Genomic DNA, 21277 nt, shown 5'->3' with positions numbered 1-21277 from the left:
TCAGCGCCCGCCGCCGCCGCGCCGCGGCCAATCGCCGAAGGCGCGGGAGGGGGGCGGGGCGGGGACGCGAGCGCGCGCCGCGGTCACGTGGGAGCGCTCCCTGCCCTCAGCGGGAGCCGCCATCTTCCCACCCCCCCAACCCCCGCTCGCGCTCTTAAAGGGGCCGCGACCCCCGCGCTGAGGGGCCAGCGGGGTTTGGGGTTTGTTCCCGGTTCGCGATCCCGGTTCCCGAGTGGAAAGAACCGTGACCGCGGTTCCCTCCGGTCACCACAGAGCGTGTAGGAGCGGGATTGGACCCGACCGGTGCGTGTGTGGGCCGAGGCGCGGCCCGCCCTCCCTCCGCATAGGGCTGCCCCTGACGCCTTCGAGTATCCTCGGCTTGTTATTAATTATCTATAATCATTAATTATCTATAATCATTAATTATCTATAGGCATTAATATCTTCCTTCCCCCCCCCAATTCGGTGAGCTCTACAGGCGTAATATTTGCTGGTTCTGGTCGGCTGCTGAGGGTAACGGGGGATCTCACCGTCCACAGCCAACAGGTTTAAAATCGCACGGCAAATATCAAATATCGAATCAATATCTGGGTTTATTTCCCCAGAGGAGCCCTGGCTTCTCAGTTTCAGGCTTCTCATTGCAACACATCTAAAAATCGAAATTGGAAATGCTGTATTTTGCTTCTAAGCCTTGGTTACCAGCTTCTGTTTAAAAGTAGCCTGGATGTTATGGGATATCTATAAATCTATCATTTGCGTTGTTCGGGGAAGTGTTGGGCTCGTCTGTGGGTAAATCTTAAGATGCCCCAAAAAAGAAAGAAATAGTGACAATGGTTATTATGTCTGGAAATCTGGGGGGGAAAATTAATTGCCCTGGAGTTAATCAGGTTCTTCAGTTTGTGTCTGGTGGACCTGCTAAGGTCAGCTCTGAGAATTAGACTTTTAAATGGAGATTTGATGCAGTTGTTTGGTTTTTTCCAGTTTTTTTTTAATTAAAAAGAACTGGAAGAAAAGGAACGCAGGAAAACCTCTGCATTTGTGTGATGGCCAGATTTGCCAAGAATTCGCTTCTAGGGCTGAACGTTTAAATCTAATCCTTGTCCTAAGAGAAAACTAGACTTTTTTTTCCCCTGTAAGTCATGTCTAGGGATTTTTTGGAGGTATTGCAGGTGGCTGTGTGATGCACAGTGGGCTGAGCTGTGAAATTCAGGAGCAGTCACCTGAAGAATGAGAGTTTAATTCACTTTACAGCTGTATTTTATTATCTGTGGACAGATGGAATGCTCAGCACACACAGTAAGGAGGGAGAAACATGATTATGCCCAGGAAAGCCCAAAGTCCACAATTTCCATAAGGAATGTTATCCCTTGGCTTCCATGGCTGGACACGGGGCGAGTGCTGTGGGATTGAACTCCCACCTTCTCCCACCTCCCAACTGGGAGAGAAACAACCGAAATTATGTGTGTTGAGGACTCATTTGGAATAGCTGAGCCTGTGGCTGAGTGTTCCCAAAGTGCTCTCAGGGCAGAGAGGCTGAACTGAGAGGAATTCTCCCTGTTCTCCACAGCGTCAGCAGGTTGAGTCACTCCAGGACGTGGCCGTGTTTTCCACCCCCAGGAAGTGAGGGAGAGTTGGATCCCACGGCCATGGCAGCAGATGAGAGGGATTACAACCTGACAGAGGAGCAGAAGGCTGTCAAGGCCAAATACCCTCCACTCTGTAAGAAATATGAATGTGAGTATTTATAATAATAAAAATTTTCTACGTATTTTGTATGTTTTATTATATATTTTATACGTTTTTATTTTCTAATTTTATTACACATTTTTTATCTTTTATGTATCAGTTTATATATTTTACCTATTAGATATATTTTACATATTTTTAAAATAATTATATATATTTAAATTAATGACTTCCTGATCCAGTGTGTGTGTGTGACACTGCAATCATGAGGGCACAGAAAATAGCAGGACAGAGAGAAAGATCTCCAATTTTCTTTGTCACAGACAAATGCTTTTCTTGCTTTGGGTGCTAAAAAAATTGTGATAAAAATAAATTACTAAAGTCTCACCTTGAAAAGTTCCCCTGGGTGTCATTGCCTCCAAAAACCCCTTGACATGACTTATAGGGGATTTTTCTTTGGGGGAAAAAAAAGCCTAGTTTTCTCTTAGGACAAAGATTAGATTGAAACCTTCAGCTCTAGAAGCTCGTGTGTGGCAGATCTGGCTGTCACACAAGTGCCAAGGTTGTCCTGTGTCCCTTTGCTTGCTGATTCTTTTAATAAAACAAACAAAACCCCCCAAAGAACTGTATCAAACATTTATCTCACACCTGATCACAGTAGTTGCAAATGTTCCTTCATAAATCCATCAGACACAAACCCAAGAATTCCAAGGTATTTCTTAGCAAGGCAGGACATTTTTCTACCTCTCTCATACAGGAAGAGACGTTCAAGAGTGTGTTGGTTTTCTCTGTGGTGTTTTTACTCCTCCATGCTCTACTTAAAGATCATTATCTCTCCTTTCCCCACCCCTGGAATGGCTTCTAAGAGGATGTCAAGTGAGTGGGTGGCAGCCCAAGGGCCAACTTCAGGCAGGAGACCATTCCCTGCCTGTTTTCCATGTCTGTCTGGAGGGACTGTGCCTGTTCCTCTGTCAGAATTTATATTTTTAGGAGGTGTTCAGATCTTTGTTTGATAGCAGAGCAGAGGTACTGTGACATGTTACAGTAGTCACACAGTTTCCATAACTGGGAGAGGTTTTATCCTTCTTTTTACATCCACTGGAATTTGTTTGCTTTAGAGACTGTTGTTGAGAATCCATTAACAGTGTGTGATGTCTCTAAACAGCATCAGGACAATCTTTTAGTTGAAGTGATCATACTGTGGCATTTATTTTGCATCCCAAATTAGTTCTGTTTCTGCCAAAATTTGGGGGTAATTTTGCATTTCTCTCATTCCTCTGAATAAATATAAATGTAAAACTCAATACATGGCAATCATGCTTTATTAGTAAAGTTTGCTTTCTGTTTTATACCACATACTGTGTTTTAAATTCTTCTCTTTGCCTAATGGGTGTTTTTGGGTGTGGGCAGGTGTATTTCCTCACTGAGCTGGAAATATTTGCAAATCTCATCCTCTGCATGAATAATTTTCAGTCCTGCAGACTTCAGCATAAACTCTTTAGTCCTGGTTAAAGTTTCTTTTTTATTGCAGTGACCTTGTAGAAGCCTGTTGGGTTACAACAACCCTGCACACAGAGCTGGACACAGAGGGCACTCAAACAATCACATTAAACAGGAGTTTTTTTATGCTTGGCAGAAATAATCCAAAATTCCCCCTGTGCTAAGTTTTTCTGATATACTGCAGAGTAGATTTCTCATGTCTGAGGATGAGTGCAAAAAGTTCTTGTTAGAAAATCAGGTATCGATGTTATATATTTTATAATCCTTAATTTTTTAAATCATTTTGGTGGCATCATGGCTTCTCCTTTTCCTTCCCCTCAGATCTGGATCACACAGCAGATGTGCAGTAAGTGTGGGCAGCTGGGATTTCTCACTGTGATAAACTCATTATTTCTTGCACTGCTGTAAGTCTGGAGTAACTGCCAAAGACTGGTTGTAGATGTAACACCTTGTGGAGCTATGAAATGTCACTCACTGGGTGTGTTGGGGGTAAAATTTTGCTTCTGCTTTTGGGAGAACACAGAATCATGTTTAGTTCCTTTTCTAATATTCCTGTGGTGCTTTTGACCAAACCTCTGTGTTATTTGGAAACGTCTTTTGAAATCTCATTTTCACCTCTTTTAAACCAAATTTCCTCTGCCTAGTTTGCTTTTGCAGACATCAATTACCCATATCAAGGAAGAATTTCCTTGGTGGCTGTAAAACATCTATTTTCCATATTCTAAGAAGCTCTTCTCACAAACCCTTCTCTTTCTGGAAAGCAAGTTGTTTTTTTTTGTTTGTTCATTCAGCTCCTCTGCATGAATCCTCCCGTTCTCATTGTCCTGGTTGCTCACCTGCACGTTGCTCTGGGGTTATTTCTCTTTGTCACAGTGCAGTAAGTTGTCCCACGTCCTTTTAGGCTCCATGCCTGGGGAGACACGTTGGAAGAGGCATTTGAACAGTGTGTCATGGCCATGTTTGGCTACATGACAGATACAGAGACCGTGGAACCCGTGGATACAATAGAGGTGGAGGCAGAAGGTGAGGCTGTGTTGACTTTTCATGGGGGGAGTTATGAAACCTGAAGGGAAAAAGGTACCAAAAATCTGAATTTTTACATGGGCCGGCACTGCAGTTAGTTAAAATCCAATTAAACATCACTAATCTGAGTCTTCTAATAAGCTGAACATCTGATGTCCTCTTAAAAAATGGTTGGATGTTTTTGCTGAGGCAACAACTGACATCTCTGCTTCAACCACACAGGACACGACATGTTGTCTCTCCTCTTCCACCTCCTGGATGAGTGGCTGTATAAATTCAGTGCTAATGAGTTCTTTGTACCCAGGGTAAGTGTCCTGGTTTGATCTTTTTCCATGTAGGACAAGGCTGTTCCCTGTTAATACCAGCTCTGAAAGAAATGGTGTTTTAGGGAAGAAAAGGAACATGACAAATACAAGTCCAGGCTGGACAGGGCTTGGAGCAACCTGGGCTAGTGGAAGGTGCCCCTGCCCCTGGCAGGGGGTGGCACTGGATGAGCTTTAAGGTCCCTTCCAACCCAAACCACTCCACAATTCTCTGATTCTATTTCAGCACAACATGTGGGGAATTGGAACTCCCAGGGCAGAAAAACTCCAGAAATCATTAAGCTTTGTTACCACAAACACCAACTATTAGCTGCTGTTGTACATTCTGCTGCCTTGATGTTCCAAGTAGCAATGTATGTCACATTCTCTGGTTTTAGATTCCACCTAAACAGTGAAATATGACCCTTACAAGTGGGGCTTGCTGACATTTTCTGCCTGAAGGTGGGAGATGTGACTGAAATATTTCTCCTCTCGCTTTTTCTGCAGGAGGTGAAAGTGCTTCACATCGACCGAATGCAATTCAAAATCAGATCAATTGGGTGAGTTTAAACCATCATCTAAAAAGTGGAAGGTGGACTTTTTTTTTTTTTTTTGCTTCCTTTGAGGCTCTAAATGAAAATCTCACTTCTCTGTACTCATCAATGAAACTAATTATCACGTTTGGTAAATACTACCAAAGTTCCAACCTCTCTTCTTTTTGCTTTTAAAGGTGGGGAGAAGAGTTCTCTTTAGGCAAACACCCACAGGTATGCACTGCTTCCTCTGTCCATCTTTTCCATTTAGGAGTGGGATGTGTGGTGTCTTTTAAATCAGAGTCCTCCAGACATCCAAGTACAAACATGACTGGGTGGAATCACAGACACTAAACTTTTGGGTTTTTTTTTTTGTGAATGTGTTCCTTAAACTGTTGACCTGAGCCTGACTTTTCCTCAGCCCTAGCAAAACTCAACAGTTGGCTTTGGTTTTGTGATACTGATAACACAGGAAACCAACCTATATTCAGAATGTGCACATGGGTTTGGGTTTCACACTACTGCACAGCCTTTTGCTTAATCAGTTTTTGCTTCTTTCTTCTTTTTCCCCCCTAAAGAACTGCCAGAAGCAAATCCTGATCTCCTGCCAGCTCTTTAGCTCTGTCAGTTTTAGCACAGCACGTGGGGATGGTCTGTCAGAGGCAAGAGGAGGAATTTGTGGCATTAAGAGCCAATAAAATAAGGGAAGAACTCCTTTTTTTTTTTAATAATATGGCATTTTTCTTATTAGTCAGTTTTTTGGGGGAGAAGAACTATGAAACTGGATAGCATTTGAGGGAAGTGATAAGAACTGTGTGTTAGGAACTGTGACAAAAGATATCATTTAGAAAATCCCTGGGTTTGTGTCTCTTTTCCAGGGCACAGAGGTCAAAGCCATCACTTACTCGGCCATGCAGATCTGTGAGGATGAAAAGCCAGAAGTCTTTGTCATCATTGATATTTAAAGCAAGAAAAGTGTGGCCAAGTGGATATTATGGGCTGGCAAAAGTCCCCTAAAACTGTAATCCCTGTGGAAGTAACCAAGGAATTGGGCAGTTAAAATCATAAATTGAAGGGAGTAACTGCAGGGAAGGTCAGCCAGTGTTTTCATGTGAAGATGGTGAGACAGAGAATAAAAAGAACAAGTTGGGGTTTTGGGGGATGTTGAGGAGATCTGTAGGAGTTGGAAATCTCCCAGGAATGCTGGTAGTCAGCTTTTGAGGCTGGTACATATGTATGAAATACAGAAATTAGTGAAGGTCCTAACTAAAATGCTCCCCTTTTGTAGGGTGGCAGGAGATGATGTTCATCTATGTGATGTCCTTTGCAGATTTCACTATTCTAATTCTGAGCTGACATCCCTCCTCCATTTTATACAAATCCCAAATAGCTGCAGTGGCTCAGATTTAACGTGGAAAAAATTCTGACTGTTTAAAAGACACCTAAAAAAAAAAAAATTAAACCAATTAAAAAAACCAAACCACCACACCTTTAAAAGTACTTAAAACCAAAAATCGTGCCAGCAGGTGGTGCTGAATTGCTGTAAATAAACTTCCACCTGAAATCCTAAAGCATGTGACCATGGAATCCTCATATCACCTCTGATCCCCCTAAAAAGTTGGCAGCTTTGCCAGGAGATGCACCAGGTTGGAAAGGGGTGCCCCAGGCTCTCTGCAGCTTCATCCCAACTGTGCCTTGTGAAAAAGGATTCTCTTTATAAAAGCAGATGGTGTTTGGATCACCCTTTAGAAAGGACAGTGAAGGCAGTCCTTTAATGTGAAAGGATTTATGGGCTTCACTGAATCAAAATTAATCAAGGATAATGGAAAGTGTGTTTTCTTTTAAATCACAGGTTGGCAAAGGTGTGTTACCTGCCATTGCTGTTTAAATGTGGGGAGCACAGGCCTGGCCTGTTATTGTGAGTGCTTCACGTGCCTCAGCTCTGGAGGTAATGTCTTACCTTGTAAAGTCAGCTTAAATAGATCTGGTTTTATTTCCATACTGTAAAGACTGAGGGATAAAAACCCCTGTTATTTTTTAAGCCGAAATAAAACTCGGACTGAAAGGATCCAGGGATTTGTGTGTGATTTTTGACCAGTGAATCCAGACACTTGTACTTTGCTCCCTGCTGAGGTGAGTGGACTCTTTTCTGAGGGCATCAGTGGGGCTGTGGGGAGGTGGGTGAGGGGCTGAGGGCAGCACTGGGGCAGCCTTGCCTTTTGTCCAGCTCTCTAAAAGGAAAGGAAAATAATTAAGAGTTAAATTTTAACTTTGGAGACCAACACTGAGATGCCCCGTGTGTCTCTTTTTGCTGCAGCAAAACAGTGAAGTGCTCTGCTTTTTCAAGTGCTGGCAGGAACTTGCTAGAAAAACATTTGGAATGAACTAAGTAAGTTACTCATCTGTTTCTTTTTCAGTATTTATTAAGTGCTTACTGTAAAACAGGCCTCAAATCTGCCTTGTTCCATTTGCAGTGGCAGGTTTTAGCTCAGTGTTGTTCTCCCAGGAGCCCCATGCCTTGGCTGCAGCCTCTCCCCGAGCTGGGGACCCACTGAGACAATTAACTGGGTAATTAAAAATCATTCTTAGGCTGCAAACCCTTCTGGGGGTGCCAAAGGATGCTGTTCATGGAGGAAGGTTAGACAAGTTTAAGGGCAGAGTGATGAAGTACTTGGAAAAGACCTGCATTGGTGGTTCCTAAAGGTACAAATCCCAAGGCAAGGAAAACCCTTAAACTGAAAAAGGCTGGAGTTTGGGAGAGTTGGGGAATTGTTTTACAGGCTTGCCCATTTTCCTAGTTTCATGGCAACTCTTGGAGACAGGGAGAACCTGGATGTGAATCAATAGGCCTGTTCTCAGATTCCCTGCAGGGAATTTTCACTTGCTTGGCAGTAACCTCGGGCTACAGATGCTGCTACCAGGAAAGAAAACACAGCACCAGGCGAGACATGAGACCAAACAGTGGCTCTTTATCACCAGTACCCACTGGGAGTGCCATTCTCTGCTCCCAGGCAGAATGTTTGTACTGTACACTCCCCCTGAGATGTATTTTTTTAATCATTTTAGCACTGAGCATTTTCAGTTTCTCTACCAAGTGCAGGTTCTCTGATCCAAATGACTGGGGGGAAAAAAAACACTGTTAGTAAAAAAGCTGAGGAGACTCCAGAATTACAAAGGTTGCTTTGCCTCTGAGGGATTTTGTTCTCAGAAACAAATGTTTTTTATGCTGTCAAGCATCCTAAATTTGTATGAGCAGGAAAACCTTTCTTGAAGTAGCTCCGTGATCTAAGCCACAACTGTCCCACTGAAATTAAACTTGGCATCTTTATTCCTAGAATAAGATAGAACAGGAGTTTAAGGAAATCTTGTACCAGTCCTGGAAAAAAAAAATAAAGGAAAAAACCTGACAAGGTACTTCCAGTGATTGCACTTTTATTTCCTTGGAACCATGTTGGTGTATCTTTCTATAAAATTCACAGTACAAAAGAGGCAAAGTCATACTACCCAAGTGCACTACATATGCTCTGGCCACTACTCTACTCTGGCTGTGGGAATTCTTTAATCATGCTTTTCTCAACTCTAAGAAGCAGTTAAGTTCACTCAAAAAAAAACCCAACAAAAAAACAAAGCTCTGCTCAATAGGTTCTTCAGCAGGAAGAATTCCACTTGTTTCCTTTGCTCCTTTCTTAGGAAGTTTTTGAAGTGTATGTACAAGATAATTACAATGCCAGCAAAAATAAAGGTGTTTCAACGTTTCTTGGCTGCTCACTTCAGTAAGACTTTCTCAAAGCAGGGTTGCAATCTTTGCTTTTTAAAAAAAATCTGTATCATACAGAACCTTTGTAGAACTGTAGGTTGGTTCCCGCTTCCATTGTGAGCAGGAGCTCTGAGCAAGTCTTTGATGAAACATAAACCAATTCTTCTAAATAGTTTCCAGATAATAAGTGAGGAGATGAACTGTGATGATCCTTGTGTGGGTCCCTTCCAACTCAGGATATCTTATGATTCTCAGTACTTTCTGGATGACATTTAGAAGCAGTTACACTGTTCCATGTCTGCAAGTACAAAACAACTTTGTTTTAGCCCAAATTTTGCTTCTCAAAATAGAATTTCAGCAATACTTCAAGTAGCAAACCAGAATTTAGCCGGTAGGACGCGAGCAATTTAACCTTGAATACAACGAGGTAACAAGCACACAAATATCTACCTAAGATTTGGTTTCACCTTTTCCTCTACCTCATCTGGAACATCATCATTAGTGTGTCGGACAACCAAATTATACGGCTCCTCCTCCGCCGTCTCTTCATCTGATTTCTGCTCCTCCTCCTCCTCCTCCTCCAGAGCCCATTTGGGGCGTTTGTTCCCCGCACAGGAGGAGGAGGAGACGGGGGAATGTCCTGCATTGAGATCCTCGGGGGTGCTGCCGTCGAAACTGGCTCCTGCCAAGCACTTGTGGCACAGTCTGTAGCGCCGCGTCCCTTGCTGGACCACGCAGCCCGTCAGCTCCGTCACGTGCCGCTTGCACTTCCTGCAGATCAGCTTCCCGGCCTGGTGGATCTGGAGATGGATCCCGAAAAAAAGGACATTTTTTTTAGAAGGTGGAAATGGAATCATACCACAAAAAAAAAAAAAAAACAACAAAACCAACTGTGCAAGTTTCGAGCTGGCTCCCTGCCAAGTCTCCGAAACTTGACAAGAGGGTCTGCTTCCCAGAGAGGGAAGAAAAAAAAAACCCAAGCAGCCGAAGCTATAGCAAAAATATATATTTTACATATGAAACAGATATATACAGTGAGAGTATTATATATATCTATAACCCCAGAACCCCTAAATAGCTTCCCAAAGGGAAGAGGGGAAGGGAGAAGGGAAAAAGGACAAAATAGGACGAAAAGGGACAAAACCAAAACAGGTCTACACGATCTAAAAACCCAGTGACCAGCAAACTAAAGAACTGGCAAGATCTCACTACTTCCCTTGAGAGAAGCAGGATGGCTGGATGTGGCCCAGCACTCTCCCCTCACACGTGGCAGATAACAGCAGTCAATACAGGCCTCAACTTCAGATAAGCAGGACCACATAGGGATCTACTGTTCTTGAACCTCGCCGGAAGAGAGGAGAGCGAGCTGTCTGATCTACACCTTATTTATACCCCATGTTACATAAAGGAATAGCATGGAATACTTCCTTTGTCACTTTCCTAGTTCCTTCCTGGTTACAAGCTGGTCTCCAGGAAGGCCTAGACTGAAACCATCACACCAACAAAATTTTAAACGTGATCTGCCAAGTTAAATAATGAATAATTAAGGTTGACGACGCGGAGCTTCGAGGAAGCTTTTGGGGCGCCGGCGCTGGAAACGCCCGGACGGCTCGTACCGGCGGACCCTCCGTGGTGGGTTTTATTCCCTGGGATCTATCCCGGGAAAGGGAAGGCCGTACCGTTTGGAAGTGGTTGCGCAGGTGCTCCAGGCGGGTGAACCTCTTGCCGCAGGCCTCGCAGGGGTACGGCCGCTCCCCGGTGTGGCACCGCAGGTGCCGCTTCAGGTCCGCGCGGCGCTTGACGGTGTGAGTGCAGAACGGGCACTTGAAGCGCATGCGGGGCAGGTCACCTGCCAGGAGGGCACAGGGGAGGGCTGTCAGCTCAGAAAGGGGCAGTTCCTGCTATCCCTGATCCGTCAGCAAATAGGAAAAACCCCCCAATATTTTATATAAATGTATTATGTGTTGTCGGAGTCGTTAAGTCGGTTGGTTGGTTGGTTGGTTGGAACTATTAGCAGTGCTAATAGTGCCAAGGCTGTGAGTTTGATCCCCACATGGACCACTGATGATCCTTGTGGGTCCCTTCCCACTCAGAATATTCTGTGACATTATGGAATATAGTGCCATGGTCTAGCAACTGCAGCAGTAGTGGAACAAGGGTTGGACTTGATGATCTCGGAGGTCCCTTCCAACCCAGCTGATTCTATGATTCTATAATATGTAAAATGTAAAATAGAATATATAATATATGAAATACAATCTACAACTATGTAAAATATAGGCTTCAGGGTATATACACATGTATATACACATGTAGAGACATATATAAAATGTATTTCATCTATAAAATGCATTTCATCTAAAAAATGCACTTCATCTAAAAAATGCATTTCATCTATAAAATTTATTTCATCTGTAAAATTTATTTCATCTGTAAAATGTATTTCATATCAAAAATGTATTTCATCTCTAAAATGTATTTCCTCTCTAAAATGTATTTCATCTATAAAATATATGAAATAGATAAAATACATGAAATATATAAAATACATGAAACACATAAAATATATTTAATATGTAAAATATATCTATTCCCCCCCAAGCCCGTACTTCTCACTGAGCATGTTAAATGGTCATTTTAAAGTGTTTTCTTTCTTACTGGGGGTATTTTTTAGACATACAGATGATCATAAATATGTAGCTATTATATATATTTGTACTGTCTGAACCATTAGCTTTTCCATCAGCTAATGGTTCATAGCTTTGACATTTATAATCTCTGCTTAATATATGAGGGTGCCTGAAGTCTTCAGAATGTGCCATTACAATATGAATAATATGTTCATTTCCAAAAGAATGCACATGAGAATAGACCTGTCAGCTTTATCCCACCCTCTCAGGCAGATGCTGACAGTCCATCAGGAGCTTGGATGCTTTATGTTTGTGGCCAAACAGCCACAAAGTTTGGGCTGGTTGGACCCCAAGGGAAATGCAACATCCCAGCAATGCCAGGACCTCTCATGTGAAGGAATTGAGTTGGATTGAGGTTGAATTATTAGTGCCAGGTTTGGGGATCTACAAGAGAAATTCAGTCCTTCATGTCCCCAAGTCAATTACAGCTCTTGAAGCTTCATTAAATTCCAACTTGGGCCCGAATAACCAGGCATGTTTTGTTTTAACTTTACCAGAATACCTGGGTAACGCTCTCCCATCCCCTTTCCCATGCCCTGTTCTGGCTGCAAATTCCTGAGTAGATAAATTCACCTCTCAGCCTAGGCACTATTTTGGTTTCCATGCAGCCATACAAATTCTCTCCAAAACATCACCTGAATCCTCCTAGACAAAGCCAAACTTTTCCAAACCGTTCCTCTTTTTTTTTTACCTTCGTTCCAACTACTCATTACACCCAAAATTGTGGGCATAGAGGTGTACAGTTCTTCCGCCTTTAACTCCATGAACTCGGGAGTTCTGGAAAGTTCTTGTTCTAGCTGAGTAACGGACCATCTCTTGGGTACCGCCTCTGAGCCGCGATGACACCCGTAATCATCTCGACCCACGTCGTTCTCCGCATCGAACTCGGCCTCCTCCCCGACCCTGGACATGGGGCTGGAATCCGAGGCGCCGGCTCTGTCCGGTTTGCACTGTCCCAAATCCCGGCTCTGGGACAGGCCCAGGTGCTTCCGGCGCTTCCTGCCCGAGCCCTGTTTTCTGCCTCTTTTCGACAGCTGGGTCTCTGCCCGCTGCAGAACCACCTGCGAGGACAGGTAGCTGCCGTAGCTGCTCCAGGAGTTTTCGTTCACACCGGGCTTTTCATCCGGGATGGAGTAGGAACGCCGGGGGTTGCTCTTTGCTTTCCTCCTGGAGCGATAAAGGGTGGGACGGGCAGGCTCAGTGCTCGTGCTTTTGGCCGAGAGGCTGAGGTAATGATCCTTCTCCTTTTCATTAATATCCAGGGACGACTTGATGAAGGTCTTACAGACATTGAGAATATCTGTCATCTGCAGGTAGCTGGCAGCTGACATCACCTCGATGACATTCTGACCGGTTAAGGACAATATCCCTGAATACACAAAGTCCAGGATAACCATGAACGTCTCTGGAGAGAAGACCTCGAATGTAGCTATTGTTGGCTGACTCGTCTCCTTCGAGCTCTGTGAAAGGAGCATTTTGAAGTAGCCGCTGCTGGCAAACAGCACATTGCGATGGGCTTTGAAGACCTTTCCCTCCACCAGGATGTTGCAGTCACAGAACAAGTCCTGCTTCCGCTGCTCGTTCAGCTGCTCCAGGAGGTGAGACTGGTGAGAAGAAATCTCCATTCCAGGCAGGGAGTAAGAGGAGGGTTTGCTGTAAAGAAAAAAAACATCATCGTGACAATCTGCATCAGCGTTGCTGAACCCTAAAGAGACGAGCTCCAATTCACAAAACGTTATCACATTCCCAATGTATCTCCCAAGCCCCTGCGGCTGCTACAGGAACACGAGAGAAGAAACTTAACAACTCCAGAAGAGGCGGAAAGCCGCGCCAGCGGGGATTACTTAGTATCCCGAAAGAACGAAGATCGCATCCGCCGAGGCGTTAATGGTTCTCAGACCGAGCGAGAGCGCTCGGCCCTCCCGCCGTGGGCAGAGCCGCGGCTGACGCGGGTGCGCGGCGGGCGCAGCCCCTGCCCGGCGCACCGGGGGCCGCTCTCGGTGGCGGCGGCGGCGGCCTCCGTCCCCCGGAGCCGGTCCCTCCGTCCCCGGGATGCCCGACGGCGCCGGACCCGCCCGCCCGAGCGCTCCCATCCCCATCCCCATCCCCGGCACGGACTGCCCCGGGGCCGGGCGCGCCGCCCGCAGCCTCCCCTCGGTGCCGGCGCCGCGCGATGCCCGCGATGTTCCCGGTCCCGCGTGCCCGCTGTTCCCGGTGTTCCCGCTCCCGGGTGCCGCGTGCCCGGCGCTCCCGCTCCCGCACCCCCCTGACCCCGCACACCCCGCACTCGCCGCCCGCCCCGCGCAGCCCCTTTGTTGCCGCGCCCGGGGCTGCAAATGGCGCCCGGCGGGGACGCGGCAGCCCCGGCGGGCACCGAGCGGCTCCCGGGCGGAGCTGCCGCCGCCGCTCCCCCGGGGGGGGAGCCCGCGGGCCCCGCCGCCCGCCCGCCCGCTCCTTCCCACGGGTGTGCGGGGGCAGAAGGGGCCGCTGGGGCGGGCGGTGCTGCGGGCGCTGCCGCGGGCCGGGGGCGAGCGGGCGGGCGGGTTCGTGCGGGGGGTCCCCCCGGGCCCCGCCTCGGGGCTCGCCGTGCCTTTGCAGGCGACGCCGCTCCCGCAGCCCCCGCGCCCCGCCAGCCCGAGCAGGGGAGAGAGAAACAAAAGGTATTTGCTGACGTGGGCGTTGGACACGGACGCCCGAGGGCTGGGGACACAATTAAAGGGGCAACGCACCCGTTTGCAGCCGCAGCCCCGGCGCCCGCCCCGGCGCCGGCGCCCCGCGCACCCGCGGGATGCCCCGCAGGCCCTCCCGCACACACGAGGCTTCGTTAACCCCGGCCCGGGATACCTTTGTGTGTGTGTGTGTGTGCCTTTGAAGGCGCCACCTGAGCGGGAAGCGTCTGTAGTAGCCCTGCGGTGTGGGATTTGTCACATCGGCTCCATATCGCGGCATTTTTGTAACGGAATTTTGGTGCTCGAAGCGCTGTGTGCAGTGCACGGATCGCCCTGCCTTCCGTCCCGCGTGGAAGATGGAATCAGGATGCCAAACTCCTGCCTGTTAGAGGATGAGACTCTTTCAATCTTATTCCTCGAGATCATTGAATCATTTTGAGAGGGAACAGTCATGGGTACAGCTCCCTCCTCAGAGCGGGCTGGGAGAACATGGTAAAAACCAATTCCTATTTGCACAGTCAAGGGTCAGAGAGAACTTCAGCAGAGTTTAATTTAGTCCAACAGCTAAGCCAAGGCAGGGGAAGCTCTTCCCAGCCACTCCTCCCAGTTTTTTCACAAAACCTCTTGTCCTGTGTTCCTGCTGTGTTTAGAATTCTTGATGCACCGAATAAACCGCCTCTCTGCATTTCACGAGTTAAACGGGATGAAAGGTTACACCAGCTCCCAACATGGAAGGGTTTTAAGTTAAACAGTATAGAAAATATTTAACTAAATGCTATTATAAGGTTTTCTTAGTAGCTAATCGAGTTATACCCATCACTCAACAGACATAACGTTGGTACAGGTTTGGACCTAATGGAAAAAGTCTGGAGGCAAGGACTGGAGGATTGTAAGATCCTTTTCTGCAAAACTCAACCCTTTAGGCAGAATTAGAGAATTTTTTCTTCTATTTCATTCTTACATGTGTTGCCTCCAACCAACAATAACTAAAATATAAGAAAGGTAGATACTGGCATGGCTCGGTAATGGGGTAACTCTGGCAGTGACCAGATGCTTCAGGGAAGAAATGTATATTCCACATTCTCATCCAACAAAGATTTCTTTTTTCCCCCCTAAGTTATCACTGAAAATTCGAGAGGCACCCCAAAATCCTGGAGGATGGAGCATTCCTGGAAGGAAACCTGCAGCAGTCAGTGTCAGTCCTCTGTGAGAGCTCTGTGGGCTTAGAGGTATTTTTAAAGATTATTTTAATCTCAATTCTTTAGAACTGGAATAGAATATAAATCAAAAGGGAGATTCATTCTGAGCCTGGGTTTTTCTTTTTTGGAGTTTGCCTTTTTTTTTTTTCTAATTAACTGGGGGAGCAAGGGAACACAACAGTTGAACCTTTAAGATAAGGACAAGTGACTTTTTTTGGATAGTAAATACAGATCTTTAGGTAATTTAATAGAAAACAAAAAAAATGGGAGATGATATGAAAGAACTGATCAAGCATCACACAAGTCATAGGTTTATGTGGCAGGGAGAATTCTGTAAGAAATACCTGAAAAAGGGGCAAAGAGAATTTTTTAATTCAGCATTTCAGCCTTTGAAAGGATGGCAAGATATTGCCAGAAAACAGGGACAGTTAGAGGTGAGACACTAATCAGAGGATGATGATGACTTTTTTTCTTCACTCTTGCCTGTGGTTTGTGAACACAACAATAAACACAAGCCAAGCAAAAAGAATCACAGAATGGTTTGGGTTGGAAAACACCTTTAAGATCAAGTCCAGCACTAAACCTTGTGCCTAAGAGACACGAAGATGAAAGAAATGCAAGGAAAAAAATTAAAGTCAGTGGGAACGTCCCTATATGGTCTTTACTTTCCTCCTTGAAAAGAAGGAAAATGTTATTCTGCTGCTGAGTGGTAGATGATCCTCACAGGGATATGAAGAAGACAATCAGGCAATGGCAGGAGGCAAAAATAAAACAAATAACTTTCATTTCAAGAGAAACAAGGAAAAGGTGTGACTGGTTATGTAAAATGAAGGACGTAGAAAACAGAAGGCACTTAACATTTATCTCGTCTTGCAATACAAAAATAAGGAAACAACAACCAAAATTAAGGCAACAAATGCAAAAATGGTAACTTTCAAAAAATATAAAAACGTAATTGACCTGTGGGAATCGCAGTCTTGAGCTAAAACTCCAAGCTTAATAAGATACTTTAAAAATGACTACAGATACCTAGTTATGCTACTGAGAATAACATCCACATATAAAACCAGTAAAAGCCCTTGTTTGCCCGGCAAATCAACGATTTATCTGCCCCTGTGTAAAAATTAATTTGTCTTCCTGTGGATAGACTGTTCCACTTGCCCATTTAGAGCCACTTCAGGTCTTGTTCTGAAGCATCTGGTCCTCAGTATTCTTAGATTTATGGCGTCTAATTAAATTGAGTATTGATCCAAAAATCCCTCTGCTTCTAAAAACACCCCCACTATCAAGAAACGTTTAATAGTCTGACCTTTGCAGTTGGCAGTTAAGATTTCAGGCCTAGAGAGACACTTTATTTTCCCCTCCCCTTAATCCATCCCAAACACACACAGACTAAGCCCAGTCACTTTGTATCCTGGGACAGCAGGCACTGATACCTGGAATTTATTGTCATACTGCTTAATGTAAAGGGAAACATCTTGGAATTTGATCCAAGTCTCTCCATATTCTTTGATAGATTTTCTTGTTCTCTGATCTAGTTCAGGTTGCTCAGGAATATTTCTGAGCCGTTTAATAACAGGCATTTCAGGAGTAAAAAAAAAAAAAAAGCTCCAAGAAAATTAAATGTCTGTTTTCCCACCGAGTCCATTTCTGGGCTGCTGACCAAGCATCAAATAAAATCGAGGCCCAGTGTAAGTCTTGTTTGTAAAGATGTTTTCATGGTGGCCATCAGAAAGTTTTGTAAGTTCTCCCCTCCAAATCCTAAGCCAGTGATGGTGATTTTTGTAGGAATGATAAAATAACCATTTCTTGTTTCCTTGGGACATCCAAGCAGGATGATTCCCACCAGCCTGGACTGTCTGAGGGGAGGGTGCTTGGTGCTTACACTGAACTTGGCAGGAAGCACTTGAGTTATCATTTAAGAAACCTTGGGCTGGTCACCTGCAGCTTGGAATGACGGTACTAAAAAAAAAACCTCTGGTCATGATGATACTAATAAGGTTATACAGTTTTTACACGAATAAAAATAAAATAGTGATTTTTTTTTCAGCTGTCCCTGGGAAAGATTATATAGTGTATATATATATATACATATGGGATTGTTCTGTAATAAACCCCGGGGTTCAGCCAAACATGCTTACAAAGCTGTAAAAAAAGAAACAAATTGGAGTTTTCTAAGTCTTACAGCCATTGAGTCCCATGATCCTGGGATGAAGAACTGGAATAACACTCAGGTCTGTCCAAAAAATGCAGAGTAGCAGCACCCTGGGAGCACCTTCTGCTTCTCTCCCGTTTACAGTGCTGGGTAAGATAAACTCACTGAGCAACACGACAAAGTGGCTTATTTTGTTAGAGAAGTCAAATTTCTTCATCCTTCCCGACCTCTTGTAGCCTAATTGTAGGTGAAATTACACAAATGTGATGCCTACAACTTCCAGTACATCTTGTTCTCACATTGTACAGGCTGGAGAAGGGTCACAGGATGGAATATCCTGAGTGGGAAAGGACCCACAAGGATCAGCCAAGTCCAACTCCTGGCCCTGCCCAGGACAACCCCAACAACCCCACCCTGTCTGGCACTTTTGAGAGGTTTTTTAACAAAAGAGAGTATTTTATTAGTGTTTATTAAAACAGCCCAGTCTGAGAGCCCAATTTTGAGAACGAAACATCTCCTGGCATCAATTAACGATCCATATTTATAATTAATTTGTCTCGGATGTGTTGACTAGGACTGGCATTCCTGTGCTTATTTTCTTGTAAAGAAACAGGTCTTGGGTGAGTGATCTGCTAAAGATTTGCCTTATTGTAATAAATTTTACAGGAGTCCTTTTCCAGACAAAAGTGCCAAAACATTTTACATGCTCTTTCTTAATTAGCTGCCTTTTTCCTTACGAAGAATAACATGGAATTTCATGGAAGATTCTCTTCCCTTATGAATACTGAAGCGAGGTTGCCTGGTTTGGGGGGGTCTTTACACTTTGTTTATCACCCCATGACATAAACCCCACATCCCTACAAGTGTAAAAAGTGGGCAATTCACGACACTCTGCGACTGTTTTAAAATATTTAGACCTCACTCCCTTGAAAAAAAAGGCTTTGAGACGTGCCCCACTGTCTGCTATAAACAGTTATCCATGGAATACTGCAGTTTCCTCCTTCATCCACTATTTAAGGATGGATTCTTTCTCACGAAGCAAAGTATTGGAGGGTTCAGAGAACAAACCAGACCGGACTCAGCGGCGCGTCCATAAATACATGCAAGCCTGGACCTGTTCAACCACGTGTCTCTGCAGGATTAACAACAGCTGGTGGAGGGTGTGTGTGGTCAGTACATTCTCCCTCTTCCCACGGGATTCCCGATTCTCCTCTTGGCAGCTACCTAATATTTGGTTTCACATCCTTCTCCTCCGCCTCGTCCTCGCTGTCGTCGACCTGCTGGATGACCAGGTCGGTCGACCCGTCCTCCACTATCTCCACGTCAGACCTGTTGTCCTCGCCGTAGTGCCACCTGGAATCCTTGTCCCCGTCCTGTGGGAATTCCAGGGGCGCCTCAGTCTCCAAGTCAATGCGGATACTGTCTATGCCGGCCTCGGCCAGGCACTCGTTGCACAGTCTGTACCGGCGCGTCCCCTCCTGCACCACCTGCCCCGTCAGCTCCGTCACGTGCCGCTTGCACTTCCTGCAGATGGGCTTGCAGGCCTGGTGGATCTGGGAAAAGCCACACGGACAGTTTGGATACAACATCCACAAAGGCGACAAAAAAAAAGCGGGGTTGGAGTGGTATCAAAATAAGCGGCGTTAACTCAAAATAAGCGGCGTTAACTCACTTTAAGGGGCATCAAACACTAAACTGCCCCATCCCTGGCACTGTAGCTCCTTTACAGCACCTCTGCAAACCACCAATTAATCAAGAGATTCCTCCCCCCCATTTTCCTACAAATCACGCTTCAAATTGCCTGCAGCAAAACCAAATTAATTCTCTATTACCTCCTTCTTTACGGGAGTCGATTCTATCAACCAGATACGCTCCCACTGTGTTTAATTAGGCAGGGTTTGCACATTAAACAAAAATCAGGCAGCTCCTAAAAGTACATACTGTTCGAAAATGGCTGCTGAGGTGATCCAGCCTGCTGAACCTCTTCCCACAGGCCTCACAGGGGTACGGGCGCTCTCCTGTGTGACAGCGAAGGTGACGCTTCAGGTCGGCTTTTCTTTTCACCACGTGGCTGCAGAACGGGCACTTGAACCTCATCCTGGACAGGTCATCTGTCAGAAGATAAATTAAACCCCCCAAAACGAAGTCATAAGGTGTCACGTCACACTTTAGGAAAAGGGATTTTACGAGCAGAATAGCACGTGGCTTTTTACTTAAAAAAAAAATATTATCATAGGTCCTTTGGAGCACAAAGATCCTGTGTTTTGCTGTAGATAACACAGAAGTGCAACAAAGGAGGAGTGGAGCATTAGCTGTGTTATCACAGCCCAGGCAAGGCCAGGCTGGATGGGGCTCTGAGCAACCTGGTCTCATGGAAGGTGTCCCTGCCCATGGCAGGGGGGGTGGAAGGAGATGGTCTTTAAGGTCCCTTCCCACCCAAACCATTCTGGGATTCTACAAAAATGAGGTTAAAAATATCCCAGAAGATCACAAGCTAGATTCACTTTGAAAGGTTGGTTTAACATCCCAGGTAATACCCCGCTCACCTTCGGCCCAGTTCCCCATGACCCCGAGGATGGAGGGCATGTTCCCGTACTGCTCGTCAGCCTTGGAGGACTTGGATTTGCCGGAGGGACGGGGCGACTCGTGCTCCTGCTGGGACACAGCCAAGCCCCTCGGCATCCCCTCGGAGCCCTGGCCGTACTGGTAGCCCACGTGAGGAGTCTCAACCTCCGCGTCGATGTGAACCTGCTCCTCGGGCGGCGCGGGGTGGCCGGCGGGCTCGGCAGCCCTGTCCTCCAGCTTGCTGGATTTATAGTGGGGGATGTCCGAGGGCTGCTGCAGCCCCAGGTGCCGGGATTTCTTGACGGAATCCTGCCGCTGCTCGTGTTTGGACAGCTGCTGCTGGGCGTTCCTCTGAGAAGCCGGGTAGTAGTTGAAGTTGCTCCAAGTGTTCCCGCCCATCATACAAGTCCCCGGGTCTGGGCTGGAGTGGGAATGGGGGGGGCTGCTCTCCGCCCTCCAGCCCCCGCTGTAGGCGCAGGATCGGTCCACGCCGTTGGAACTCACATCTTTGTCCGAGAGGCTGAAGTAACGATCCTTCTCCTTCTCGCTGATGTCCAGCGAGGACTTGATGAAGGTTTTACACACGCTGATAACGTCGGTCATCTGCAGGTAGCTGGCGGCCGACATGACCTCGATGACATTCTGACCAGTGAGAGACAGTTTGCCTGAATACACGAAATCCAGGATGACCGTGAAGGTGTCAGGAGAAAAGGCCTGGAAGGTGGCTGTCGTGGACTGACTCGTCTCCTTCGAGCTCTGTGAAAGGAGCATTTTGAAGTAGCCGCTGCTGGCAAACAGCACATTGCGATGGGCTTTGAAGACCTTTCCCTCCACCAGGATGTTGCAGTCACAGAACAGGTCCTGCCTGCGCTGCTCATTCAGTTGCTGCAAGAGGTGAAACTGGTGAGAGGAAATCTCCATCCCAGAAAAGATGAAACGAAACGTCGCTCTAAAAAAAAGCAAAGAAAATAATTACACTCCTGACTTCAGCGCCCTGCGACTCAGCCAGAGACTCCAGACACGATTTTATGGACATCTTTTGAAAAATATAATCTCGTTTACCGAAACCTATAATTATATTTAAATCACGATACGCACAACCAGAGACTCATTTTCCAAGAGAACGCGACAAAGCCAAGACCGCGTTATTTGGCAGAGGAGGGTGTGCTACAGCTGGGAGCATCTCCATCCCTGGATG

General features: G+C 46.0%; 3 protein-coding genes across 11 annotated transcripts; 1 reads left to right on the top strand and 2 right to left on the bottom strand.

The window, feature by feature from the left end:
- The first annotated feature begins 92 nt into the window (after positions 1–92).
- Positions 93–9615, top strand: ZBTB8OS (zinc finger and BTB domain containing 8 opposite strand). 2 transcript variants are annotated; one of them, XR_003537057.1, is made up of 10 exons: positions 93–303; positions 1568–1734; positions 3508–3532; positions 4088–4209; positions 4432–4514; positions 5019–5071; positions 5242–5278; positions 5923–7007; positions 7087–7177; positions 9386–9615. XR_003537057.1 is itself a non-coding variant. In XM_027701309.1 (9 exons), the coding sequence occupies exons 2-8, from the start codon at positions 1647–1649 to the stop codon at positions 6007–6009; spliced, it is 495 nt and encodes a 164-aa protein (XP_027557110.1). In that variant the 5' UTR covers positions 93–303; positions 1568–1646; the 3' UTR covers positions 6010–6019; positions 6897–7079. The 2 variants fall into 2 exon arrangements, 1 of the variants encoding a protein (XP_027557110.1); XM_027701309.1 differs by lacking the exons at positions 7087–7177; positions 9386–9615 and having other exon boundaries at positions 5923–6019; positions 6897–7079.
- LOC113976266 (zinc finger and BTB domain-containing protein 8A-like) lies at positions 8460–14458 on the bottom strand. Of its 8 annotated transcripts, none has more exons than XM_027701298.1 (5): positions 14358–14458; positions 12183–13144; positions 10481–10650; positions 9252–9601; positions 8460–9099 (listed from the first exon to the last, which is right to left on the bottom strand). In XM_027701298.1, exons 1-5 carry the CDS (start codon positions 14438–14440, stop codon positions 9084–9086), a joined length of 1581 nt encoding a protein of 526 aa, XP_027557099.1. In that variant the 5' UTR covers positions 14441–14458; the 3' UTR covers positions 8460–9083. The 8 variants fall into 8 exon arrangements, with proteins under 8 accessions (XP_027557099.1, XP_027557097.1, XP_027557098.1 ...); XM_027701296.1 differs by having other exon boundaries at positions 9269–9601; XM_027701297.1 differs by having other exon boundaries at positions 9281–9601.
- A 1742-nt stretch (positions 14459–16200) lies between these two features.
- ZBTB8A (zinc finger and BTB domain containing 8A) lies at positions 16201–21239 on the bottom strand. Its single transcript, XM_027701305.1, has 3 exons — positions 20061–21239; positions 19456–19625; positions 16201–19067 (listed from the first exon to the last, which is right to left on the bottom strand). Exons 1-3 carry the CDS (start codon positions 20998–21000, stop codon positions 18735–18737), a joined length of 1443 nt encoding a protein of 480 aa, XP_027557106.1. The 5' UTR covers positions 21001–21239; the 3' UTR covers positions 16201–18734.
- Positions 21240–21277: the final 38 nt, after the last annotated feature.

This window comes from Neopelma chrysocephalum, unplaced genomic scaffold, assembly GCF_003984885.1.
Source record: "Neopelma chrysocephalum unplaced genomic scaffold, ASM398488v2 Primary Assembly neopelma1_155, whole genome shotgun sequence".
NCBI classification, from domain to species: domain Eukaryota; kingdom Metazoa; phylum Chordata; class Aves; order Passeriformes; family Pipridae; genus Neopelma; species Neopelma chrysocephalum.
Note: the sequence above shows the minus strand (reverse complement) of the source record. Positions and strands in the feature narration are given on the sequence as shown.